Consider the following 21,170-nt stretch of genomic DNA (forward strand, 5'->3'; position numbering starts at 1 on the left):
GAACTAGCATGCAATGCATCTGGTTCGTCCAATGTATCTGTGATGTCCATGCCAAATAAAGTCTATTATTATTATTATTACATTGGCAGGCAAACTAACCACTCGGCCACCAGCACCCCTGCAGCACAATTTTTACTTCTTTATTAAGAAATAACTTTAATTTACCAAAACCATTTGGTTTTTAGGTTGCTCCCCCCCCCCCCCGATGAGGCAGATTGCAACAAAGAGACTTCATGAAATGACAGTACGCAGTGCCAAACACAACCAGTGTACCCGCAGAGGGACGAGCTTTGATCACAGAGTCTAGAGTTTTAAACTGATCAGTAAAAAGTTCCAGTTTGTTGACTTTTCTCCCCCTCAAAGACAGAAGTTAAAATGCAGCCTCCAGGTTCACCCGCCTCACAGCTTTCAGCTCTGAATACCTCCTGAAAGACAGCTTGAAAGGCGGCGGTGTCAGTTCGAGCAGGATTTCAGGGGGTTTAAAACCCTCTGAGCTGAATGAATAAAGCTGATAAATGATGTGGAGGGTGATTTTATTTCCAGCTTCTTCCTCTGCTTCTCCTTCTCTACTTTTTTTCCCTTCCTCTCTCTACTCCGTCCCTTCCTCTTTTTCTTCTTCCTCCAAGCTGTGACCGCCTGCCGTTGCTATGCGACAATCTGGGTAACGAGAATCATTATTGAATAAGTCATTAACTTAAGGCAATAGTTCAAGAGAGGCATTTCAGACCTGGAGACATGATCTTACTCCTAATTTACCAAGCAGACAGAACATAGTAGGCATGACTGTGTGATGGAGAGAGAGAGATTTTCCTGGTGCCCGGCCACTCAGTACGATGAGTGGTTATGACAGCTGATGATAAGTGGCAGCCAGACGCTGATGCAAAACGCCGCCGCTGAGGCTTTTCTCCCTTCTGGTCCCCTGAGTCCAGAGCCACACCCTGGCTCTTGACCCTGAGTGACCCCTGGAGCAATCCAATTCCATTTCCTGCTGCTAGCTGCCCTGAATGATTACTCTGACTGACTCCATTCATGGCAGAGGAGTGGAGGAAGAGGAGGGGTGTGTGTCTGTGTGTGTGTGTGAGGAAGCTGATAGTGTGTGTGTCCATTTGTCTGTCAGGGTGTTTCCTTTGAAATAGACACACATTTTGTGCCTGAACAATTCACGCCGCGTTCATGTGCGTGGGATTCTGCGCGTGTGTGTGTGTGTGTGTGTGTGTGTGTGTGTCGTCTTTTATTACAGGTTTGATTTTGTGTCTTGGAGAGTCCCCTGGCCAAACAAACACAGACACCAATTAAAGCTGCTGCAGTGTCTCAGCCCCTTTTTACATCGCTAATAAAGCTCCTGTAGAAGAAGCTGCTTCAACCCTTCTCTTCCTGCTTTTTCTCTCGGCTGCAGCTCTGCGTGAACACACTTTTATCTGCATCGGTAGAAGGACCCACACTGGCCGTTTCACAGGATGCAAGGTCTGTGTTTTTTGTGCTTGGTCTATGGATTTATTTAGCGTTAGAATTTAACAAAAGAAAGAATCTGAATCTGATAAAAGCTGGAGGATTGTTTTTATATTACCAAGAAGATAAGAGGGTGTGGACATGTTTGAACCAGGATGTCCAAAAAGGGTCTCTGACTTATTGGGAGTTGGGATGACGTCTGTGCACACAAACACAAATATTTACCATTTCTGTCTCCGCTAATCCTATCAACTTAAGTTACAAGCATCAGGATATCTTATGAGTGCGTATCTTTCATGCTTGATTATTTCTAGCCGATTACACATTGCATCTGCAACAGAGGAAACTGGTGTCTCACTGTGCGGTTTCCGTAATCGCATGATGGCGTTGCAGAAGCGCAGGAGTCACGACGTGTAAACTCAGGAGCTTCACATACACACACAGTCTGACAATCACACACTCAGCTTCCGTCCTGCCTCCTCCAACACTACACACTGCCACCTTCTTCCCCCTCTGTTACTGCATCCGATTTCCTCCCCCTCAATTCTGCCTCCATGCGTAACACATTGCATTTGAGGTGTAACAGTGTGGCAGTGACACCCCCCCCCACCCCTCCCCCTTCTTAAATTGGCAAAAAGATGTATCATGTAAGGAGAAATCTGACAAATCCGATCTGCAGCAACACAAACCAATAAGCTTATTTGTAGACAGGTCCTGCCTCGGGTAGATCTCCAATCATATTCTAGGATCATGTGGTGGCACTTGGGGTGGCCAATCAGATTTGGGGTGGCTACAACCCTGCAGCTTGTAGCCACATTAACAGTCTTTACTCTTGCACCACTTTTCTTTTCGCAATCCTGGAATACATTTTACCTCAGAAGTCGATGGTTTCATGTCATTATTTCTTCCAGTCTTACTTCAAGGCTAACTGATGTTAGTTTTGTTTTTGACTAATCCCTGTACTTCAAACGCCTCTTTGTCTTTCTCTCATTAGCGGGTCAGGGTCTAACCAGAACAACAGCGTGATCACCAGCTCCTGCTGTTTACTCAGGCAAGATCCTGACTTAAAACATTCTTTCTTAGAAAACCGTAAATGAATGAGAACGCTTGAATGCCAACATGAGGAGTAAAGCTCTTTGAATCACTGGAGGACTAGAAAGTATGAGTGCAGTGTATGTAACATTTACCATCCAGTGAGGACACTACAGCAGCTGATTCAACAGATGGGTGAGTAGGAGTAACTGAATAAAGGAAAAACTTACCTGAATGGAAATGGCAACAGTGAAGTCCTTTCATAGCACAAATACGTCTAAAACTAAAACTGATGAAAATTGTAGAAGTGTAAATGATATGCTGTGTGCCGTGCCATGATGTCATGACATCAGGGTCATTTTAAGTCAGCAAATTTTGGAAAAACTGATTGATTGGCGGATTGATAATCCCTCATTACACTGTTCTGTGTCTCACGGGTCAATTTGAATGTTAAGCAGCAAATTGGCTTTTTAGTAACTGTCCTCACTGGATGCTAAAAAATGATCACTGCATTCAAACCATTGGCGCACACTGATGGCAAAGTATTCTATGAAGTGAGACCATCAGAAGGAACTAATCCCATTCATACAACACGCCGGCGACGAAGCAGTGCGAGCAATTTGGGGGTAAGTATCTTGTCCAAGGACACATCGAGCGTGTGGCTGCAGAAGCTGCGGGGATCGAACCCCTGGATCTTCTGGTTGAGTGACGACGACTCTACCAACTGAGAGAGGCTGGAAGTTGGAAAACACAAATACTGGCAACATAACAAAAGATTAAGCCAGAGATTAAAGGACCTACTATTATCATTAAATCAGCCTATTGTTTAAAGCACTCTTATTACTTGTTTGATTTGAAAACAAAGACCTCACAGCCGCTTTGTGTTGTTAAAAAGTCGTTATTTATTTCCAGGGCTATTCAAACGCAGGCAGTGAGTTTCAAAATGAGATGTTTTTCCCACATTGTTACAGACAAACCTCCATGTCACCAACACTGCAGCAGTAAATGTCAGGAGGTTCTCTCCAGACTGAATCATTATAAATGAACATCGCCGGGGAGAAATATATATTCTGAATCTGAGCTGGCTTCCCTGCAGACACGAGTCCTCAGAAGAGCCATGAGTGCATCGAGGGCTGAGGATTGATTTAAGAGTCTGACTTTCATGTTTTCCATACTGTGAAACTCACTTTCCTGCTTTCACTATGCCACGCCGCTCTCTGCAACCCTCACAAACTTAACCCAACACGATCACAGCTGTTCTCTGCAACAAAAAAGAGTCAATCTGGGGAGATGAACAAAATCAACCTACTGGAGCAGATGAGTCAGAAGTTAAAGAAGTGAAATATCATCAAAGAGGGGGGATTTCTAAAAACACCTGTGAACCATGGCGCTAAAAGAGGACAAGAAATCAGGTTGATATTTTAGCAAGAGGGCATCTGATTGGATCTTTTGTAATTGTATTATCGAGGTGAGGGTGAGCGAAGGTCGCGTGGAGGATAATGCGATCCTGCTGGCCGTAAGCACTTCCGATTACAAAGGCTGCACAGCACAGCATTCAGGAAAACACGATTGTTCATTCACAGCATTCTTCTGTCAGAGCAGCAGGACATCCATTACTCTCCCTCGTCGTATGTCAAATTTCACTCCAGTAGTGCAGCTGGAGCGATTTCGTTTTTAATAAGAAGCTGTTTCCGGCTTGATTATTGCAGTAGTTGAAATGTTTTGGGTTTTTTTTCTCTTTGACTCTCAGGCCTCCCACGAGCAATTAAATAACACCAATTACCAGGAGAGCGTCCCTCCAGGGGTTTGTTGATTCTCTCTGTCTCACTTTGTTTGTGTGCATTGAAACATCTGTGGCCCCTCAGAGTGTTTAGGGTAAACGGAGCATCAGACAGCGGTACACAACCACGAAACCTAATTACACCTCCTGCGGTATACTGTTTCAACAAATGGGAGCAAACACAGGCACAGTCAACAGCATTCTCAACACAGATTCATGCATTTGTTGTCTGTTAAACCAGATCTGCACAGCTCTGCTGGCTGCTATTCAATGATGTGCTGTGTTCTGACAAGGTGCAGGCAGGACTAATGACTCGCAGCCGCAGTGTTCACACAGGCCTTCAACATACAAGCCTGCAGCGGCGCGTAAAAACACAAGTTCTCTGAAATGGCAGCATCATTAGGAGCAGTGATGCAGGAGTAAACAAAAAGTAAGGTCAGAGATCGTCAAAAAAAAAAGGCAGACCAGCAGCCACTCAGAGAAACGTAATATCTATTTCAGGAAAGCATAAATCATGTTTCATTTCAAACCAAGACATAAAGTAGATCCTACTCGAAACAGGGTTATCCCCAGAGTCTCAGAGTCTTGTTTTTTATTTATGTTGTAAGAGATATAGAAGGGCTGACTTTGCAGTTCAAGATGCAAAAAGAACAAAATGAGATGGAAGTTTGAAATGCAGTTTGAATGCAAAAAAAAAAACAACCTTGTTCAGTCAGTGTGGAAATCTTTTACAGTCTTCCCTGCAAACTTGAGGGTTTATATTCCAAAGAGTGTGACATGAGTTTTCTGAATGCAGTAGGTGGTGATTTGTACGTATTAATCCAAAGAAAAAACTCCCGCAGAGAACACAAAATCTTTCAAAATCTTTCCTTAGTGTGTCAAATGGAGAGGATGTTGAGCTAGAACCCTGGGAGCACAGATTATCTCTCCTTTGAACTTAAGTTTAAATATTAATACAGCACTAAAATGCCCATATGTATATGGCTGCTGTGTTTGCTGCTCTCGCTCATGCTGACTGTAAAGAGATACGTTCCAATTAATGTGTCCAATAAAGTTAAAATGATGTCTAGCCTGGGCTCACGAAATAAAGAAGCTATCTTAGAAATATGAATGCTTAGTTCCAAATTCACTCTCTGTGTGTTTTTCCAGGACAGTGTTTTTATGCTGAGTTGCAGTATGGTGGACGTATGATGACACAAAGATGGACGTTTCCAAAATCAAGGCTGCATACAGACACATTTTGACCGCACATGAAAAAAACATAACCTCCCCCAGCCTGGTGATGGAGGGTCATCCATCAAACATCTGAACCTAGCTTGGACAAGCATTGCAATCAGGCTGGCGGGTCAAAGTGGCCTGGTTGCCGTTGGAGACCAATTCTTGTTTGCTTTTGGTCGCCAACTCCACAAACAGGGTTGTACATTTATTTAATGGGATGAAATGATTATTTTTAAAGGCAGCGCAATCAGGAAAATCTGTGATTGAATGTTTACAATTACAATATTCTGTTTGCAGTTGTTGTTATTTTTCCATAACTGAATGTGAATGTGGATTTAAAAGGCAACCAGAGACTTCTTGAAACCATCTGTGAGGGTCTGTGAAGAACCTGACAGCACTTCTGTTGTAGTTGTTGGAATTAAGTGTGAATGAGTTTTAACACATAAAAGACACAAAACCACTGAATTAAAGTCTTAAAACATTATTTTATGTCACATTGTTTAGCTGAAGTGGGCTGCATAGCGTCTTCAATACTGAAAACAGGGGCATGTCCAAGAGAGTGGTCAGAGGAGGCAAGGCCCCCATTGAAATCTGATTGGCAACCCCAGGTGCCAAACTATGACTGGCTATTTGCCTCATCAGAGGTGGGACTTTAAGATCAACTCCTAGAAGTCGTTTTGGTACTGAACTAATTCCAAGAAATTTATTTTTACAAATTAGACAGCGTGCAACAGTATTTTAATTTGTGACTTTGAACAAACCTTTTCTATTTGAGTCCTTAAAGAACTAAGCTTAGAAGATTTATATGTTGACTCTTTTTGTGTTTCATAAAAGTAGATCTGATAAGTAGAAATGAAAAGGGCAAAGAAATGAAATTAATTAATGTGTGTTCACACAAACTTCATGCCACCCTTTCATAATTGTCCCAGTTGGGCCACCCCAGAAAAAAAAAGTCTGGACACGCCCATTGCTCAAAATAAAGGATGACTAAACCCTATTTGAGGTTCTGGCAAATAAAGGCCGATGCCTGGTTCTCAGCCTGGCCATCCTCCCCCCAAAAAATATACTCAAAGCTCTGCCAATTGTATATCACAAGCTGCCATTTTGGCCAATACAATTAATGCAAGGCAAGCTGACATTCCTGGCAGATTCTTTTTTTTCTTCTGAATGCTGTATTTCTATTGTTACCTCGCCATGGACAAAGAAAAACTAAAACATTTCCTGCTGTGCTAACTCTCCAGTGATGATAAAACCTTGTCTTTAAGAATTGAAAACCCCCTGTGCAGAGTGTTGTCATCTCAAAAGCTTTCGAACAAATGTTTCTTTCGCTGATATATCAGGGTTGTTTTTTTTAAATGCTCACCTAAAGAGCATCATGCAGATACAACAGACAGAGGGAACTACTAAAGCAAACAAAACCTCTTTCAGTACACATTAGGGCATGGTAGAGATGTATTAAGACAAACTTGAAACAAATGTGAACCTGCCCTTTAAAAAAGTCCACGTCCACCTCAGCTTCCAGAAATAAAAAAAGGCATTTAATCCCCCAACAGATCGTCTGTTATAGGAGAGGCTGTTTGGATTTCTTAAGTACTTTTCTCAGTCTATACATTCAGCTGAGCACTTCTAAATCCTCATCAGCCGCTGACAAATGGGTGGGGCTGGATCCTGCTCTTAGACTGATGGAGCCGTACAACTTGGCTGCGTGTTTGGAATAGGCGAAGGCTTTCCTCCTCATCATCTCCCCCTTCCACATGGAGATCATGAGCAAGGTGGAGAGGAGCACGCCCCCTAGGGTCAGCAGACACAGTCCCGCAATCACACACCGGTCCAGGTGGGCCCCCACACGGGCTTTCTCCCTCTCCAGCCTCTCCATCTCCCGGGCGGAGACGCTGTCCGGGTCCACGCGGACCTCCCGGGGCACCGTGTAGGATATGGCGACCAGAGAGATGCCCGTCACCAGGCATGTCACTGCGATGATAAAGCCGTAATCCACAGACTTCCCTGAGCCGTCAGAGGAGAGGTCTTCATCAGACAAAAAGTAAAGTTCCGGGTACTCCTCATCTTCTTCCTCCTCCTCCTCCTCCTCCTCCTCCTCGTACAGTTCACTTGAGGAGCTCTGACTCAGTCTGCAGGTTACTGAACTTGTCTCAATCAGCCGGACATCCTCCTCCTCCTCCTCCTCTTCCTCGTGTTGCTGTTTGCACGTGAAGGCAGTTTCTGTTTCCCCCTCCAGCCACGCGGCTTTCCGGGTCTCTGTCCATGGTGCTGAAGCGTCTCCTCCGCCGGGACGCAGCGACTTTCCTCCTCCTCCTCCTCCTCCTCCTCCGCTGCTGCAGCTGAGCCCGTGGATACTTTGATTCTTTAAAAACAGGGAGGTGTCTCTTGGATCCGAGTGATCAAAGTAAAACAGTTCCAGATCAGCCATTGAAACATGGGGTTAGTGAAGCCCATGCGTCCGTCTCTGCACAGTAAATCAAAAGAAGAAGAAAGAAAGATAAAGAGGCTGTACGGAGCTATATAAACTACCTGATGCTTTGTTTCTGCACAAGCAAAAATAATATTGCATCTCCCTCTCATCTCTTGCATGCACCGAAAGCATTTTAAAGTCTTAAATTAACTCAGTAAGACTTTACCGTGCGATTCTTACGCGGAATGCTGCTCCAAAATAAAGGCTTGGATGAATCCCTGCAACGCGATTCCAAATCTAAATCCGCTCTCTGTGTTTCAATAAGAGGTTGTGAAGCGACAAAACGCGGTTAGCTGTAGTAGTTACCTCTCTGCCCGTCTGTGGCTGCTCGCTCCCCGGCTGCTTCTGCTCCCTGGTCAATTAGAGGGAAAGGTTTGGCAGACCCCTCCCCTCCCACGGACCGGGCTCCGGCAGACCGCCTCTGATTACCGAGCCAGACTGGAAGCACGAGGCGGCAGACTGCATGTGGGCATGATTATGGTTCTCATCACACACTCCATAATTTTTTAATTGATTAATTAATTGTCAATACAGCGCTTTACTAGATCAGTCAGGAACTTTTGGGTTGCGAGGTTGAGTTGAATCTGCTGTTGCGTCAGTTAATGGCGAAGTCACGGTTTCCTCTCTTTCTAATTAACAATCAAGACTGCATTAAAATGCAAATAAGTGATAATGGACCCCATGTTGATAACATCAGCTACAAATGGTCTCCAGATTCTCACTTTCTGTTAAGTCTCTGGGAACAGATTATAAATTAAGTACAGCTCTGCCAGCAGCTCTATGAGGCTGCACCACGGATTGTATACTATGAAACATGGACGTAGTTTCAGGGGGATTTTGAAGCTGAACGATGACAGACGCCATATTGAAAATGATGTTCCAACCTAAGTTTGTCTGGACACAGGCAAAGAGGTGGGCCGCTTGCACTCATATCAGTCACACCCCTAATTACACACAACTTAACCAAAATAATCATGGATGAGTTATAAAAACAATTCCCTGGTGGCACAGTGGTTAGTGTGCACACCCCATGTACGGAGGCTGTAGTCCTCCAAGCGGGCGGCCCAGGTTTAAATCCAGCCTGTGGCTCCTTTCCCGCATGTCATTCCCCACTCTCTCTCTCCCTGATTTCCACCTCCATCCACTGTTTTATCTCTCCATTAAAGGCACAAAAAGCCAAAAATAAATAAATAAAATAAAATAAAAAATTCCCTCCTGTTGGTGTGTTAAAGACATGAACCTTTCAGACCAGAATCATTTTGCGTACCGGTCTGTAAACATGTTTATTTCTGCTGTCCAAATTATCATTTTTTAAATGGGTGTGTAAGTGACTTCCGGGGGTCTTTGGAGCGAGCCTCAAGTGGACACTCAAGGAACTGCAGTTTTTTTACACATCCGCTTAAGCTTCATTTTTCATTACATCAGAAGTTACTGATTCTGCAACAAGCACGATTACCTGCCCGAACTGAAAATGCTAGCATGCTGCTCTTTAGCAGGTTAAGACACTGACCATACATGAGATGAGATTCAACTTTATTGTCATTACACATATACAAGTATAGAGTAACGAAATGAGGTTTGGCATCTCACCAGAAGTGCAAATAAGCAGAAAGTGCAAGAGTCTGTGCTATGTACAGTAATTACAAAATTTACAGATGTAGACTAATAAAAGTGAATTATTAGGTATGTATGGATGGTTGGATTGCTGGATACATACAATCATATTGCATGTTAGCATGCTAATGTTTGCCATAGAGTCTTGTCTTTGGGGCGCCGGTAGCCTGGTGGTTTGTGTGCACGCCCCACTACAGAGGCTAAAGTTCTTGAAAGCAGGCATCTCGAGTTTGAATCCGACCTGTGGCCTCTTTCCAACACGTCGTTACCTACTCTCTCTCTCTCTCTCTCTCTTTCCCCGATTTCTGAGTCTATCCATGTTGAATGTTGGACCAGTGTACATTTTAAACCAGATGGTGGCGCTAGATGAAAAGCCTAATGATCCCCAACCTTTTTTTATCCGCAATTCATCCTGCATAGCTATGAACATCTGGGCCATACTCCTGTACTCCTTGTCTAATTATCCAGAAGTTGTCAATAAGAATTCAATTTAGACAACAAACGTCAACCTCAGGGTGGTTCAAAAGGGAAGTCAGAGGATCTCCAAATTCATTTTGATTCATCCTCTGAAAAGCCAGGAGAGTCTTTATAAAAGTCAAAGTCAGTGCCAACTCATCTTCTCGTTGAGATAGTTATTTAACATGTCCACCTGCTGTTGGCACTAATTTAAAAGGTTGGGTTAGGTTTAGATTAGTAACTTAATTTTTACCCGTAGGTAGATTTGGTTTACAGCGAGTGAGTCGGCCTCCTTTCACACACAATAGAGAGCACAAGAAAACAACGGACAAAGTGACCGTTCTGAAAGTGGAACTCTTGGTATAAAACAAGACAGAAATAAACCATCATCCCAAACCAGGTATATAAAAAGAAGATTAAAAGAAGGATCTCCAGAGTCATTATAGTTCACCCTCTGGGAACAGTCAATACCCTTATGAAATATTAATTCAAACTTAATTTAATCCTGAAGGCCTAATAAATTGTCTGGACCATATGATGTTCAAATCCATCACCCAAAAGTCATTTAAACTCGACCTCTGTGAACAATGAACGTATGCAAAAAAATTCACAAGCCAGATAAGATTTAACACTGTAAGTTATGTTTTTTTTATTATTATTTATTTTATTTTATTTTATTTTATTTTATTTTATTTTATTTTATTTTATTTTATTTCATTTTATTTATTTATTTTTATTTTATTTTATATATTTATTTTTATTTCATTTTATTTATTTATTTTTAAATCTATTTTTTAGTACATTCTTAATTTTTCTTTTTTTCTTTAAATTGTACTGTGTTCACTTTCTGTTTGCAATCTTTGCTCTTTGCTGCTGTAACACTGTAAATTTCCCCATTGTGGGATAAATAAAGGATTAACTTATCTTATCTTATCTTATAATGCTTAAAGTGAGAGGTAGTGCCTTTGAAGTAACAGGAACACCAGAGTTGTTATGAGTCACCCTCTGGGTACCATGACTGTCTGTCCAAAATGTAGTACTAGTAGTTAAAAAAATGAAATATCTCTCATGATATTAGGTGAACAGTCTGAGTATCAACAGAGAAATTATGGTTCCCCCTCTTGGTACAATAAATGTTTGTCCTAAATATCACAATAAGTCACATTGTGGATGTTGAAACATTGCAGATAGGAGCGACTGCTGGATATATTGCCCCGAGATAATGTTGCTAATTAGTCTAACAGGTGTGTTTGCCATAAATTACAGCTGCTGTTCTTGGAAATGTCAATAAATAGCTAATAAATTGATTTTCCCCTGGAGCCCAGTAAGAAGGTCAGAGGTCAACGGTCCATTTAGAGGGTCTACGTGATGAATTATGAAGCAAAGTGTGAGAAACACAGAGTGAGCGTTCTGCTGAGGGAGACACACACACACGTAGTCAGCGGGAAAATAACACATCACTGATCTATGAAATATATTAATAAAACCCAGTAGTCAGGAGTTTTAAGAAGAACGTGTGCCTTACTAAAGCTATTTCTGAGCTATTGAGTGTCAGGATGATGTACAAAAGGGGCTTATTTTTGTGAGAAAACACACACATGTATTTTCTGCTCTTATTAATTTCTGAGCAGTTTTTTATAGGCATGCCTCTTTTGTCAGGGAGGTCGGAGGTCGGCTGAGGAGCAGGGAGCCCTGGCAGCTGAGGCAACTAGTCTCCAATTCAAACAAAGAGAGTTTCAGCTGCAGCCACTTATCATTTAGATACCGAAGTCATTGGTGCAAGTCCTCCACCCGTGGATCCATCCCCATCCTCACCCTATGAATCTTTAAGCAGCATGCATCTCAGTGGTTTGTTTACTCCGTTAAACATTCAATTATATTATCTGCAAGACTGAGCGTGAAGGTCAGGGTGCAAGTTTCTCACACTGCCAAAAAAATCAACTCTGGTTAGAAATATCTCACCCCTTTTTTTTTCTTTAAGCAAATTATTTGAAATTCATGTTTTTCACTCTCGTGTGTACACACAGCTGAAACAGAAACTCATTTCAGCCTTCAGCTAGTTAGCTCAGCCAATCAGAAAGACTGCAAACCAGGGGTGATACTCTCCTGGCTCTGTTCTCACCATCGTATCACACATGATCTCTCATTTTATATCGGTACAGAAACTGTGCTAATGGGTAGATTTTGACTTTTGAGGTGCGTCCTTCTGTTTGTAGTCTCGATGCTAAGCTAAGCTAACCAACTCCTTGCTCCAGTTCTTACTGAGCACAGAGACATAAGAGTGGCGTCAATCCTCTAATTGATGCTTTAAGCCTTTATGTTAAGCTGATTATTCATTGAGAGAGTGAGAGAGTGAATGAGTCAGCCAAACATTTCCTAACACCCCCCCTTGAATTCCCCGAACAAATAAACAGAGATCACATGATCCCTGTGTAATTCCAGCTACTATGCTCAACAGCACTTTTGCATAAATGATCCTCTAGTTTAGGAAGGGTCTCATTAATCATCTTAGTATGCTTCCGTCTGAGAACACATTTAACATCATTATGGGTATAATATTCACTCAGACAACATTACTGCAGAAGAGAAACTTATTCAAGTCCAGAAAAAGGGATTTTCTTCTTTTGAAACGAGTGCGTTTGAAAGTGATTTTCCTGACTGGCCCCATTTCAAACGAGCAGCAAGCAGTCGGAATGAAACTCCTTTCAATCAAAACCATGTCAAATCCTATACAGTCGATGCTGAGAGAAAAAGCTCCAATCTCCACGCTGGCTGCTTTTCAGGAAGTAACAAAACAATCCACTTCAGCATTACATCAAGTATTTAAAAGTTTGACAAAAGCACGGCGTGGACATAAATGAGTGTAATTCAAATGACAGCCACAGTATGCAGGAGTAGGAACATTCCTCCTGAGTCCCCTATAGAAATCCTCCAGCACTCTCTGCTGTGACTCCGCAGAGAACTGGAGCGTATGTAAGCTACAGGCAGCCAAAGGTCACGATTTCAAAGCGCTTCGATGCACCGCCAGTCAAGGTCAGTTCTTCTGTGTATTGAGATCAACCGCCCTGACGTCTGCAGGAGCTTCATACATAGGCGATGGTATGCTCTGCTTGCTGTACATTAATGGTCAGGACCTTTTTAACAGGGAGAAGAGAGTGAAGGCAACAGGATTCAGGGAGGTTTTAACATTTCTGGTGGAGTATAGAAGCAATTAGAAAGGGAAAAAAAAATCAACAGATTCCAGAGCTTCACAGCTGGAGAGGATTATAAACTTCTGCTGGAGACATTTTATTGATTGATAAAATGATTGACAGGTGTTAGTACGACTTTTCATGAATTCATACATTTTGGTAAGTTTGTGAATAAACCATTTAAATCTGTCTACCATGTAAGAGTAAATCTTCTCTTAGGTTGAAGATGTAACCATATCTATGTAAAACATCTCATAGCAGCAGAGTTATATTTGGTTTGGAGCCAACTGTGTGTTGGAAGCAAAGGTTTTGAAATGTATACGTCTGACACTTGCGAGTCAAGCGGATGTCTTCTTTCTTGCCTTATAAAGATGTACCAAAGTAGCCAAGAATTTGTAGGATGTGCCTTCCAGCAGAATATAAGCAAGTTTGTGAACATAGAAACATTGTCAGTACTTACAGTTCGTGATTGTTAACAATTTGTGTTCTGTTGTAACAGTCTGACCTCGGCCAATTAAACCGAAGTATAATCCACAGTCTGTTTCATCACTGAATTTATACAGCAGCAACAACCTCCACCCAACAACAGGTGCTTGGAAAAAACAACATTACTGAAATCAAAAACTAAATCCCGGTTGGCTAGTCCAAATCAATTATTTTGCTAGAAAGAAGGGATGTCGTATGTATATTTGAATTATCTTAATTTCAGAATTTAATCGCGATTAATCACATTTTTATACACGTTTGAAATTCCATTATTCACATTTTCAAAAATAAAATAGACGTTTTGTACCGTCTTAAGCTGAGAGTGCTTAACTTTATGTTTGAATTTTGGTCCTGTCAGCTGAGTTGTCTGAAAGTTGTTTTTTTTTTAAGTGAAATGAGACATTGAAAGATGCAGCAGTGATAGGTCAAATCTGTGCCATAATAATAGAAGCTGCAAATCAAGGGAACCATCAGTGCCGAGTAAATGTGTTGGAAAAGGACAAATCTGAATGGAAAGACCCAAACATGGAATTGATTTTATAAACTTAAAGTATAGGACATACTAAGTTCCAGCCCATTAAGACAGATTTTTTTTCGGCAGCACGTGTACTTAACTTTCAAAATGTAGCTAATCTAACCCAGAAATCTAACTTTTACATCTCCTGACATCTTTTCTATCACCGTCTTCTCCTGAATCTCTCAAAGCAGCTTTTGTTCAGCCTGCTGATGGAAGGTGCAGAACCCACAGCTCCATACAAACATGTTTTCTCTCCGGGCGATTTAGGAGAGGTGGTCGTACTGATGTGGGCGATGGCCAAGGTTTAATACCCTGACTGCAGGCAGCGTTTGACTGATAAAGGCAAAGTTTCTCTCTGTCTCTGCTGCTGTGTGCACGCGGCCCACAGTCCATCCCGTGTTTACGGTGCATTTGTCCTACAGCGGTGTGTTTCACACGGTGTGTGCAGCACTTTGACAGTCCTCTAGTTGAGCATTTAGGGCAGGCATTCAGCAATGTGTCAACATGGAACAATGTGCTGCAACACTAAAAGCTCCCTTAAAGGAGACGGCGCTGACTCTAAGTGAAGAGTTGTTAAGAATATCAAACAGTGAATGTGTGTGTTTACTGATTGCAGAAAAATCAGAAAAAATTAAGTTTTCACTTTGCTATTAATAATGTCTGCACGTTATATTCACAGTTATAAGAAAATCAGCTTGAATGAGTTAAAATAACATCTAGATTTTACATCCAACACGGTAGAGTTTCATGAATTAATTAATCATTATAACATGGCAGTGTAAAATACTTGATTCTGATTGGCCAATTACGAAAAGCATAGTTCTGCAATCCCTCGTTAGATCACCGCTAAGAAGAACCAACCGTTACTAAAAACAGCAGACGGTTGCTAGGGACGCCCTATCACAAACTCTGCAAGACTAACTGTAAACACATCAATCAACATGAAGAAGTCAAGTCAAGGAACTCAGTTACCTGCATTGGAGACTATTATCGGCCCCGTATGTTTATGGCAGCTCAGTAAAATATCCCTCAAAATTACCATGAAAACACAATCATGAACATTTTGCTATTTTGAGATGCTGACAGTTTAGTAAAATCCAGCAAAACTAAACATTTGGTCCTTTTTCAGGTATTTATATTTAGTATATAAGCCTTTAATAAATGTTGTTGCTCCACCCATGGTTACCTATTTATGGAGGTTGATGTTATGACTCATATATGGTGATGATATGAATGATATTCAAAGGAGAAGTTTCAACTGATAGAAAATACAGTTTGTTAAATAACACTTAATTTTATTGTATTTGCAAATAACTAGATTACAGTGAATTAAACAGGTCATGAAATATTTACATTCTGCTTATACATACTTCATCGAGGGATTCAGATTCTCTGTTGCACCTTTAATCTTCTTGAAATACCGACACTTAATATGAACACACTGCTGCAACATTAATGCAGCTACTACACCCGCCTGCCTGTCCCAGCCGGCAATACATAACCATGACTGTGCCATGTCAGGAAGAGTCACGCATGCTTTCATAACCTGCACACACACACACACACACACACACACACACACACACACACAGAGGGGCCTTAAGGGGCCGCTGTCATCAGCCTGGCATGTAGAAGAGTCCACATGGGAAACTGCAGCTGAAGAAATGTCAAACGTGTAAGTGTAAAAAAACAAAAACAAAGCGTGAGTGTCCTGGAAATGATTACGCGTTAGAAAGTCAACATGATGAAGTTTCTTTTTCACAAATTCAGAAGAAAACAACCTTCAAGTTTAGATGAAGATGTAGTCTGTGCTCCATCTGCTCAAACTGCCACAGTGCCCTTGAGCAAAGCAGCCTACAGTCATTCAGCTGAGGCCTCTGAGCGGCTGACAGCAGCGTGCTTTGACAGCGATAGTTACCGTGTGAGCGTGTATCCTAATCTCCCCCTGCAACCACATCTCCCGGGGCATAAACAAGGGGAAGGGGAGAATACATCTGTCTAACGACGACTTTAAGTGCCACGTGCGCTGAAATTACAACCATCCACCGGGAGAACGATTGAGATTACGACGGCCTCCGAGTACTCTGCTCCATCATGAGCTGAGAGCACCACCCGACTGGTCCCGTGAGATATTTTTCTAGTAACCCTGCTGCTCTGTTCTTTTTATGATGTGAAGTGATTTGTCATTTCCTCCAGAGACGCTCCCAACCAGCAGGACCCCACACCCCCCACACCCTCCACAAACCCCCGTTTTATTTACGCCATCCGGCCAAGTGTGGCATTTTACGCTGACAGATCTGCTGTGAAGCCGGAGCACAAGTGAAGCTAAGAATAGAAGCCGAGGCAAAGACGCTGGTCCAAGGTTAGACCGGGACATGGGAGGAAGACATGACTGAGTCAGACGGCCCCTTTCTCAGCAGGTTGGAGACAGAGTCAGATATAAACGCACGTGAAGAGAAGGTCATTTGAACAGCGCTTGCTCCAAAGAGACATTTGTTCTATCTTTATATCTCTATCGACAGACTATCACATACAGCAGGGGCGTGTCCAGACTTTTTTTGAATGGGGTGGCCCACTAAGGGCAGATAACATTTATGTCTCCAGTTATCATATCCACCTTAGCTCCTATTTTTAAGGAATCATACAGACTTGATATTTCTGTGTATATAATTTCCATTTAACATAGAGTTGCACCACATAGATCTGCCAAGCCTGATTCTTTACAGACTCAAAAAGTCACTGAAAGGAAAACAAAAGAAGCTACATGAAATAGCCCATCGAGCCACAGACAGCCTGTCAAAGCAGCCCAAATATTCAACTTCAACATAAATGAGTCTACAACTGCACAGAATATAAACCTATTCTAATGTATTACCACATTCAGACAATCAGATTGGTTTACAAGTGGCTGACTGCTAACATTAGCTGTAGTCAAGACGTTATCAAAAGTGTTTTTTTAACTTGAAAAATGTCATTACATCTGTCTAAATGTTCAATAAATTTGACCTTTCCGCTGTTAATTGATCAGGAAATGGTCAAATTATATTGATTTCTCTACATTTATAGAAACGTTAAGCTGCCACTTAAAAGTAGGAACATACAATAAGCATGAGCATGTCATCAGAGGACATTAGCCCCAATGGGAATGTACAGCTGACATGGCAAAGAGGTGTTGGACATTGTGTTAATTATGCTATTTTGTGTCATGGAGTAAATCTGCAGCTTTTGTTTTTTTTTTCTTCTGGTAAACACGCATTAACACCTTTATTACTGCTGATGGTCTCTAACCAGAGGCAGGGTGCATAAAAGCTGAGTCAAGCTGCAGGGCTAAGCCGAGCTGTGTAGCCTGATTTCCCTCTTTAGTGTCACAACTTAGGGGATATTTTGGATGGGGTTCAAACAGGGGAATCATAAAACACAACACATCACACACATCAACACAAATTTGCCCTGACAGCAGCAGAGCAGATAAACCCCAGGCTGAAGGCCCCCCTGTTTCATGTCCTCTCATCCCAACTTAATCTCTCCGGGACAAACTTCTCCGTCTACATCTCACAAACAAACAACACGCGAGTTTACAGATCCATTATTGGACGTGTGCCTCGTTCGTTTCCTGGGCTTTTTGGAGCAACACAGCTCAACATTCAGCTGTCGTTCCTTGTTCTGAATATGTCTGGGGTGGGCAGTTTTGTTACAGCCTGTATAGGAGAAACTGGGCCAACTTTTGTGTGGGGTGTTTTTTTTCTTCTTCTTCTTCTTCTTCGTTTCATGCCAGATTGTCTAAACAGTTGCTGCATCATATTTCTGAGGGTTTTTTTTTTTTTTCTTAATTTTCTTGCAGTTTTGCAGAATCCAGAAAAATCCTATTTCACAAGCAGGGCAGGGTGAAATGAAAGTGTTTGGTACCAGCTTACAATGGAGTGAAAGACATCAGTCACTCTTTGTTTTTTTTTTAGCGCTCATTACAAATGTTATCTCAAGACACTTTTCAAGACAGAGCAGGTTTTTCTTTAAGGAGGTGTTCACACATCCAACTATCTCAGAAAGTAGGTGCATTGGGCGACAAACTATTACCTGAAAAGAAAAGAAAATCCAGCTCACTACTCTTGCTAAGTATCACCAAATTATTAGAAAAATCACAACGTTTCAGTCCCTCTGAACCTCCGAACACGGAGCAGGTAAACGACCTTACTCTTGTAAAGGTCACATGTCCATTTTTATTCTCTCTATTCTCTCGGGCATTTGACCCCTACATGAACTTGTTAACAAACTTAGGCCGTTTCAGTCAGATCCAAAGGCCGATGGGAGCCAGGCAGAGGGGAGCTGATGTTAGCCAGGAGGCTAGCGCTAACAGTTCTGATGATTTAAATCACATCCTGGGAGGGCCCGCTTCACTGAGCCTCCCAGCTGTTTCTGCAGCTGAGGTGAAAGACCATACTCTGTGTTATATTATCTACAAAGACCAAACATTAATCCATCATGAGCCATATTAAATAGCAGACTTTTAAGTATCAAATCAGTGAATGTAAAACATGAACAAGCTGAACTAAAAAACTAGAAAATAACGTTAAGTTGCAGGATCATTAGACCAGGTTCAATGCTAATGAATCTTAAGTGTGTTTTTTCCACCTCTTTGCATTGTCTAATTCTCCATATATCATGTTTAATCTATCAGCTAGTCCACGCTGCTTATCAGTTCTAACTTGAGATATCTGCCGTGTTTCAGAGAGGCATCAATTATTTTGACAAAATAAAAGAATCACAATAACAGTTTGACATCCATCCACGGGTCAGAGCATCAGATTTCTGCACTATGGCGCCCTCAACTGGCTGTGGCCAAAGGCTGCACTTTCCTGTGTGCTCTTTTTTTTTCTTCTGTTTCAATTTAGAGGAAAATAAAATCCCCCGTTCAAACTACCAAAGCTATCCACTGCTGCACCTCTGTCTTGTCTTCATACCTTGACACGAAGAGGAAGATAAATGTCAAACCAACAGAAACACAGCGGCCGTGCTTCCACTTCACATCTGTATTGTGTTTGCTTTTTGTTTGTGAGGTTCCTCCTGTGGAAATAACAGAGACTGAAATAAAACGCCGCGACAACAGATTGAAAACCTTGAGTCTTTACGACGTAAAACCCCCCTGCAAGACATGTTCATAAACTTGTCAAACACTGAGCATGGCACAGGAATACATCTTAGCCTTGAGTTTTTACTTTAAAGATTTGAAATCTTTGTTTGATATTAATGATTTTCTTTACTGAAACATTCACCTTCACGCCCACATTCCTCCACATCGAAGCTGACCCCAAACAAACTCACTTCTCTGCTGTTGCCTTGAGCTCAATCAAGCCTTTCCGATGTTTATGCAGCGACCATCAGTTTGTGTGTTTGTGTTTGCTCGGGGACAGTGGCAGGAACCATTCTAAATGTGTTATTACAACAAGATATTGTCATGTAGTTTAGTTTTGGGTGATGGAAAAATACTTGCTGCTATTTGAGAGGTTAGTATTAGAATTAAGTCCCCCACAATTATTATAATACTTAAATAGCACCTTTAATTTAAAGTTTGCACTGCCTGTTATTTAATGTCTGTTTTTGATAACTCTGCACTATCTGCTTTTTTAAACATTGTTGTATATATATAAACAACACAACTTCAGAAGGTCAACACTTTTTTATTTTTTCATACTAGATTTTTTGTTTAACTGTTTATAGGTTCTTGTTTAAATGTCACATATATTTTTATCCCTGCACGGGTTGTGTACATTTCTTGTATAAGTCTATTTTTAATTGCACAGTTTAAGTTTGATTCATCTAGGGGTATTCTTTAAATCTTTTTTCAGGTTAATATATATGTATGGGGGGGGGGGGTGTCGATTTTGCGGTTTAATTTGTAACAAATGTTTCATGTACGTCTTTGCAACCTGCTACTGGATGCTTTGAATTTCCCTCTGGATCAATAAAGTATCTATCCATCTATCTAAGTGTTCCTAATGAGTTTACAGATCAATCAGCGCATGATGTTGTAAAATATGGTCCTGGTCTGAGTTGAAACAAGGTGAAAACAGGTACACACTGAGGGTGTGTTTACAATGAGACATAACTTAGTGTATTCACCATCCGGCTCCTGTCTTCTGGTCACACAAAAAAAAACAAGATTGAGACAGTCAGAATTGTAATCTTGAGGCTCCAAAAGGTTGGTTTAAAAACAGAGGGGATGAAGTCAGGGAGGCTACGTCCACTTTCTATATAGTTTTTAACAGGTGGTGGGAGGAGAAGGAAACAGAGCTGTCTTACAAGCTGGAATGAATCTCTCTGTCAGTGCAGGTAATAGACTGAAGCTGGCAGGGTGCTCGACATTAATCGAGGGAGGTCAGGGTCAGAGCTGCAAAGAGTTTATTTATGACCAACCTTGAGTCATGCCTCTGAAATGTGTGTGTGCGTGTGTGTGCGTGTGTGTGAGGCTGACAGCCATATGGATCTCTCTCTGCTGACTTGGACCGACTTCCTTTAAAATGACCTGCCACTGCGTCTGTAAATCAAGATCAAAGGTCGTTCAACATTTTGAAGAAGTGCCGTGCTTTCGCTGAGATATTATGCATAACGGTGCGTGCTTATTTATTTATTTATGGCGTCGTATAGGCGTGCCGTGCACAGTGTGTAACAGCTGCATAACTCAAAGGAATGGACACTTTCTATGGTTTTATGGCTCTGCTGACACTCTGGTGTATATGTTGTAGCAGTACATGGTGGGATAATATCATCAGGCTGAGGCGATACATATTCATGAGGTGCCTGCAGAAGACTCCTAATCTTTCCTCTGCTCATGTATTTTACGGTGTTTTTGTCAGACCTAAGCACGACTTGTGTTTGCGGTTAGTGGAGCGCAGCGGGGAGAAGGTGCTGACACTTTTTGTTATTGTCAAAGGTAATGGCGTGCTCGCATGTGAGTCCTGC

General features: G+C 41.7%; 1 protein-coding gene across 2 annotated transcripts; it reads right to left on the reverse strand.

Annotated features, from left to right (window-relative positions):
* Window positions 1–3,365: 3,365 nt before the first annotated feature.
* Window positions 3,366–8,373, reverse strand: LOC109997798 (transmembrane protein 74). Of its 2 annotated transcripts, none has more exons than XM_065948508.1 (2): window positions 8,256–8,373; window positions 3,366–7,943 (listed from the first exon to the last, which is right to left on the reverse strand). In XM_065948508.1, the coding sequence occupies exon 2, from the start codon at window positions 7,905–7,907 to the stop codon at window positions 7,092–7,094; it is 816 nt and encodes a 271-aa protein (XP_065804580.1). In that variant the 5' UTR covers window positions 7,908–7,943; window positions 8,256–8,373; the 3' UTR covers window positions 3,366–7,091. The 2 variants fall into 2 exon arrangements, with proteins under 2 accessions (XP_065804580.1, XP_020508061.2); XM_020652405.2 differs by having other exon boundaries at window positions 8,116–8,328.
* Window positions 8,374–21,170: the final 12,797 nt, after the last annotated feature.

This window comes from Labrus bergylta, chromosome 19 (genome assembly GCF_963930695.1).
Source record: "Labrus bergylta chromosome 19, fLabBer1.1, whole genome shotgun sequence".
Lineage (NCBI taxonomy): Eukaryota > Metazoa > Chordata > Actinopteri > Labriformes > Labridae > Labrus > Labrus bergylta.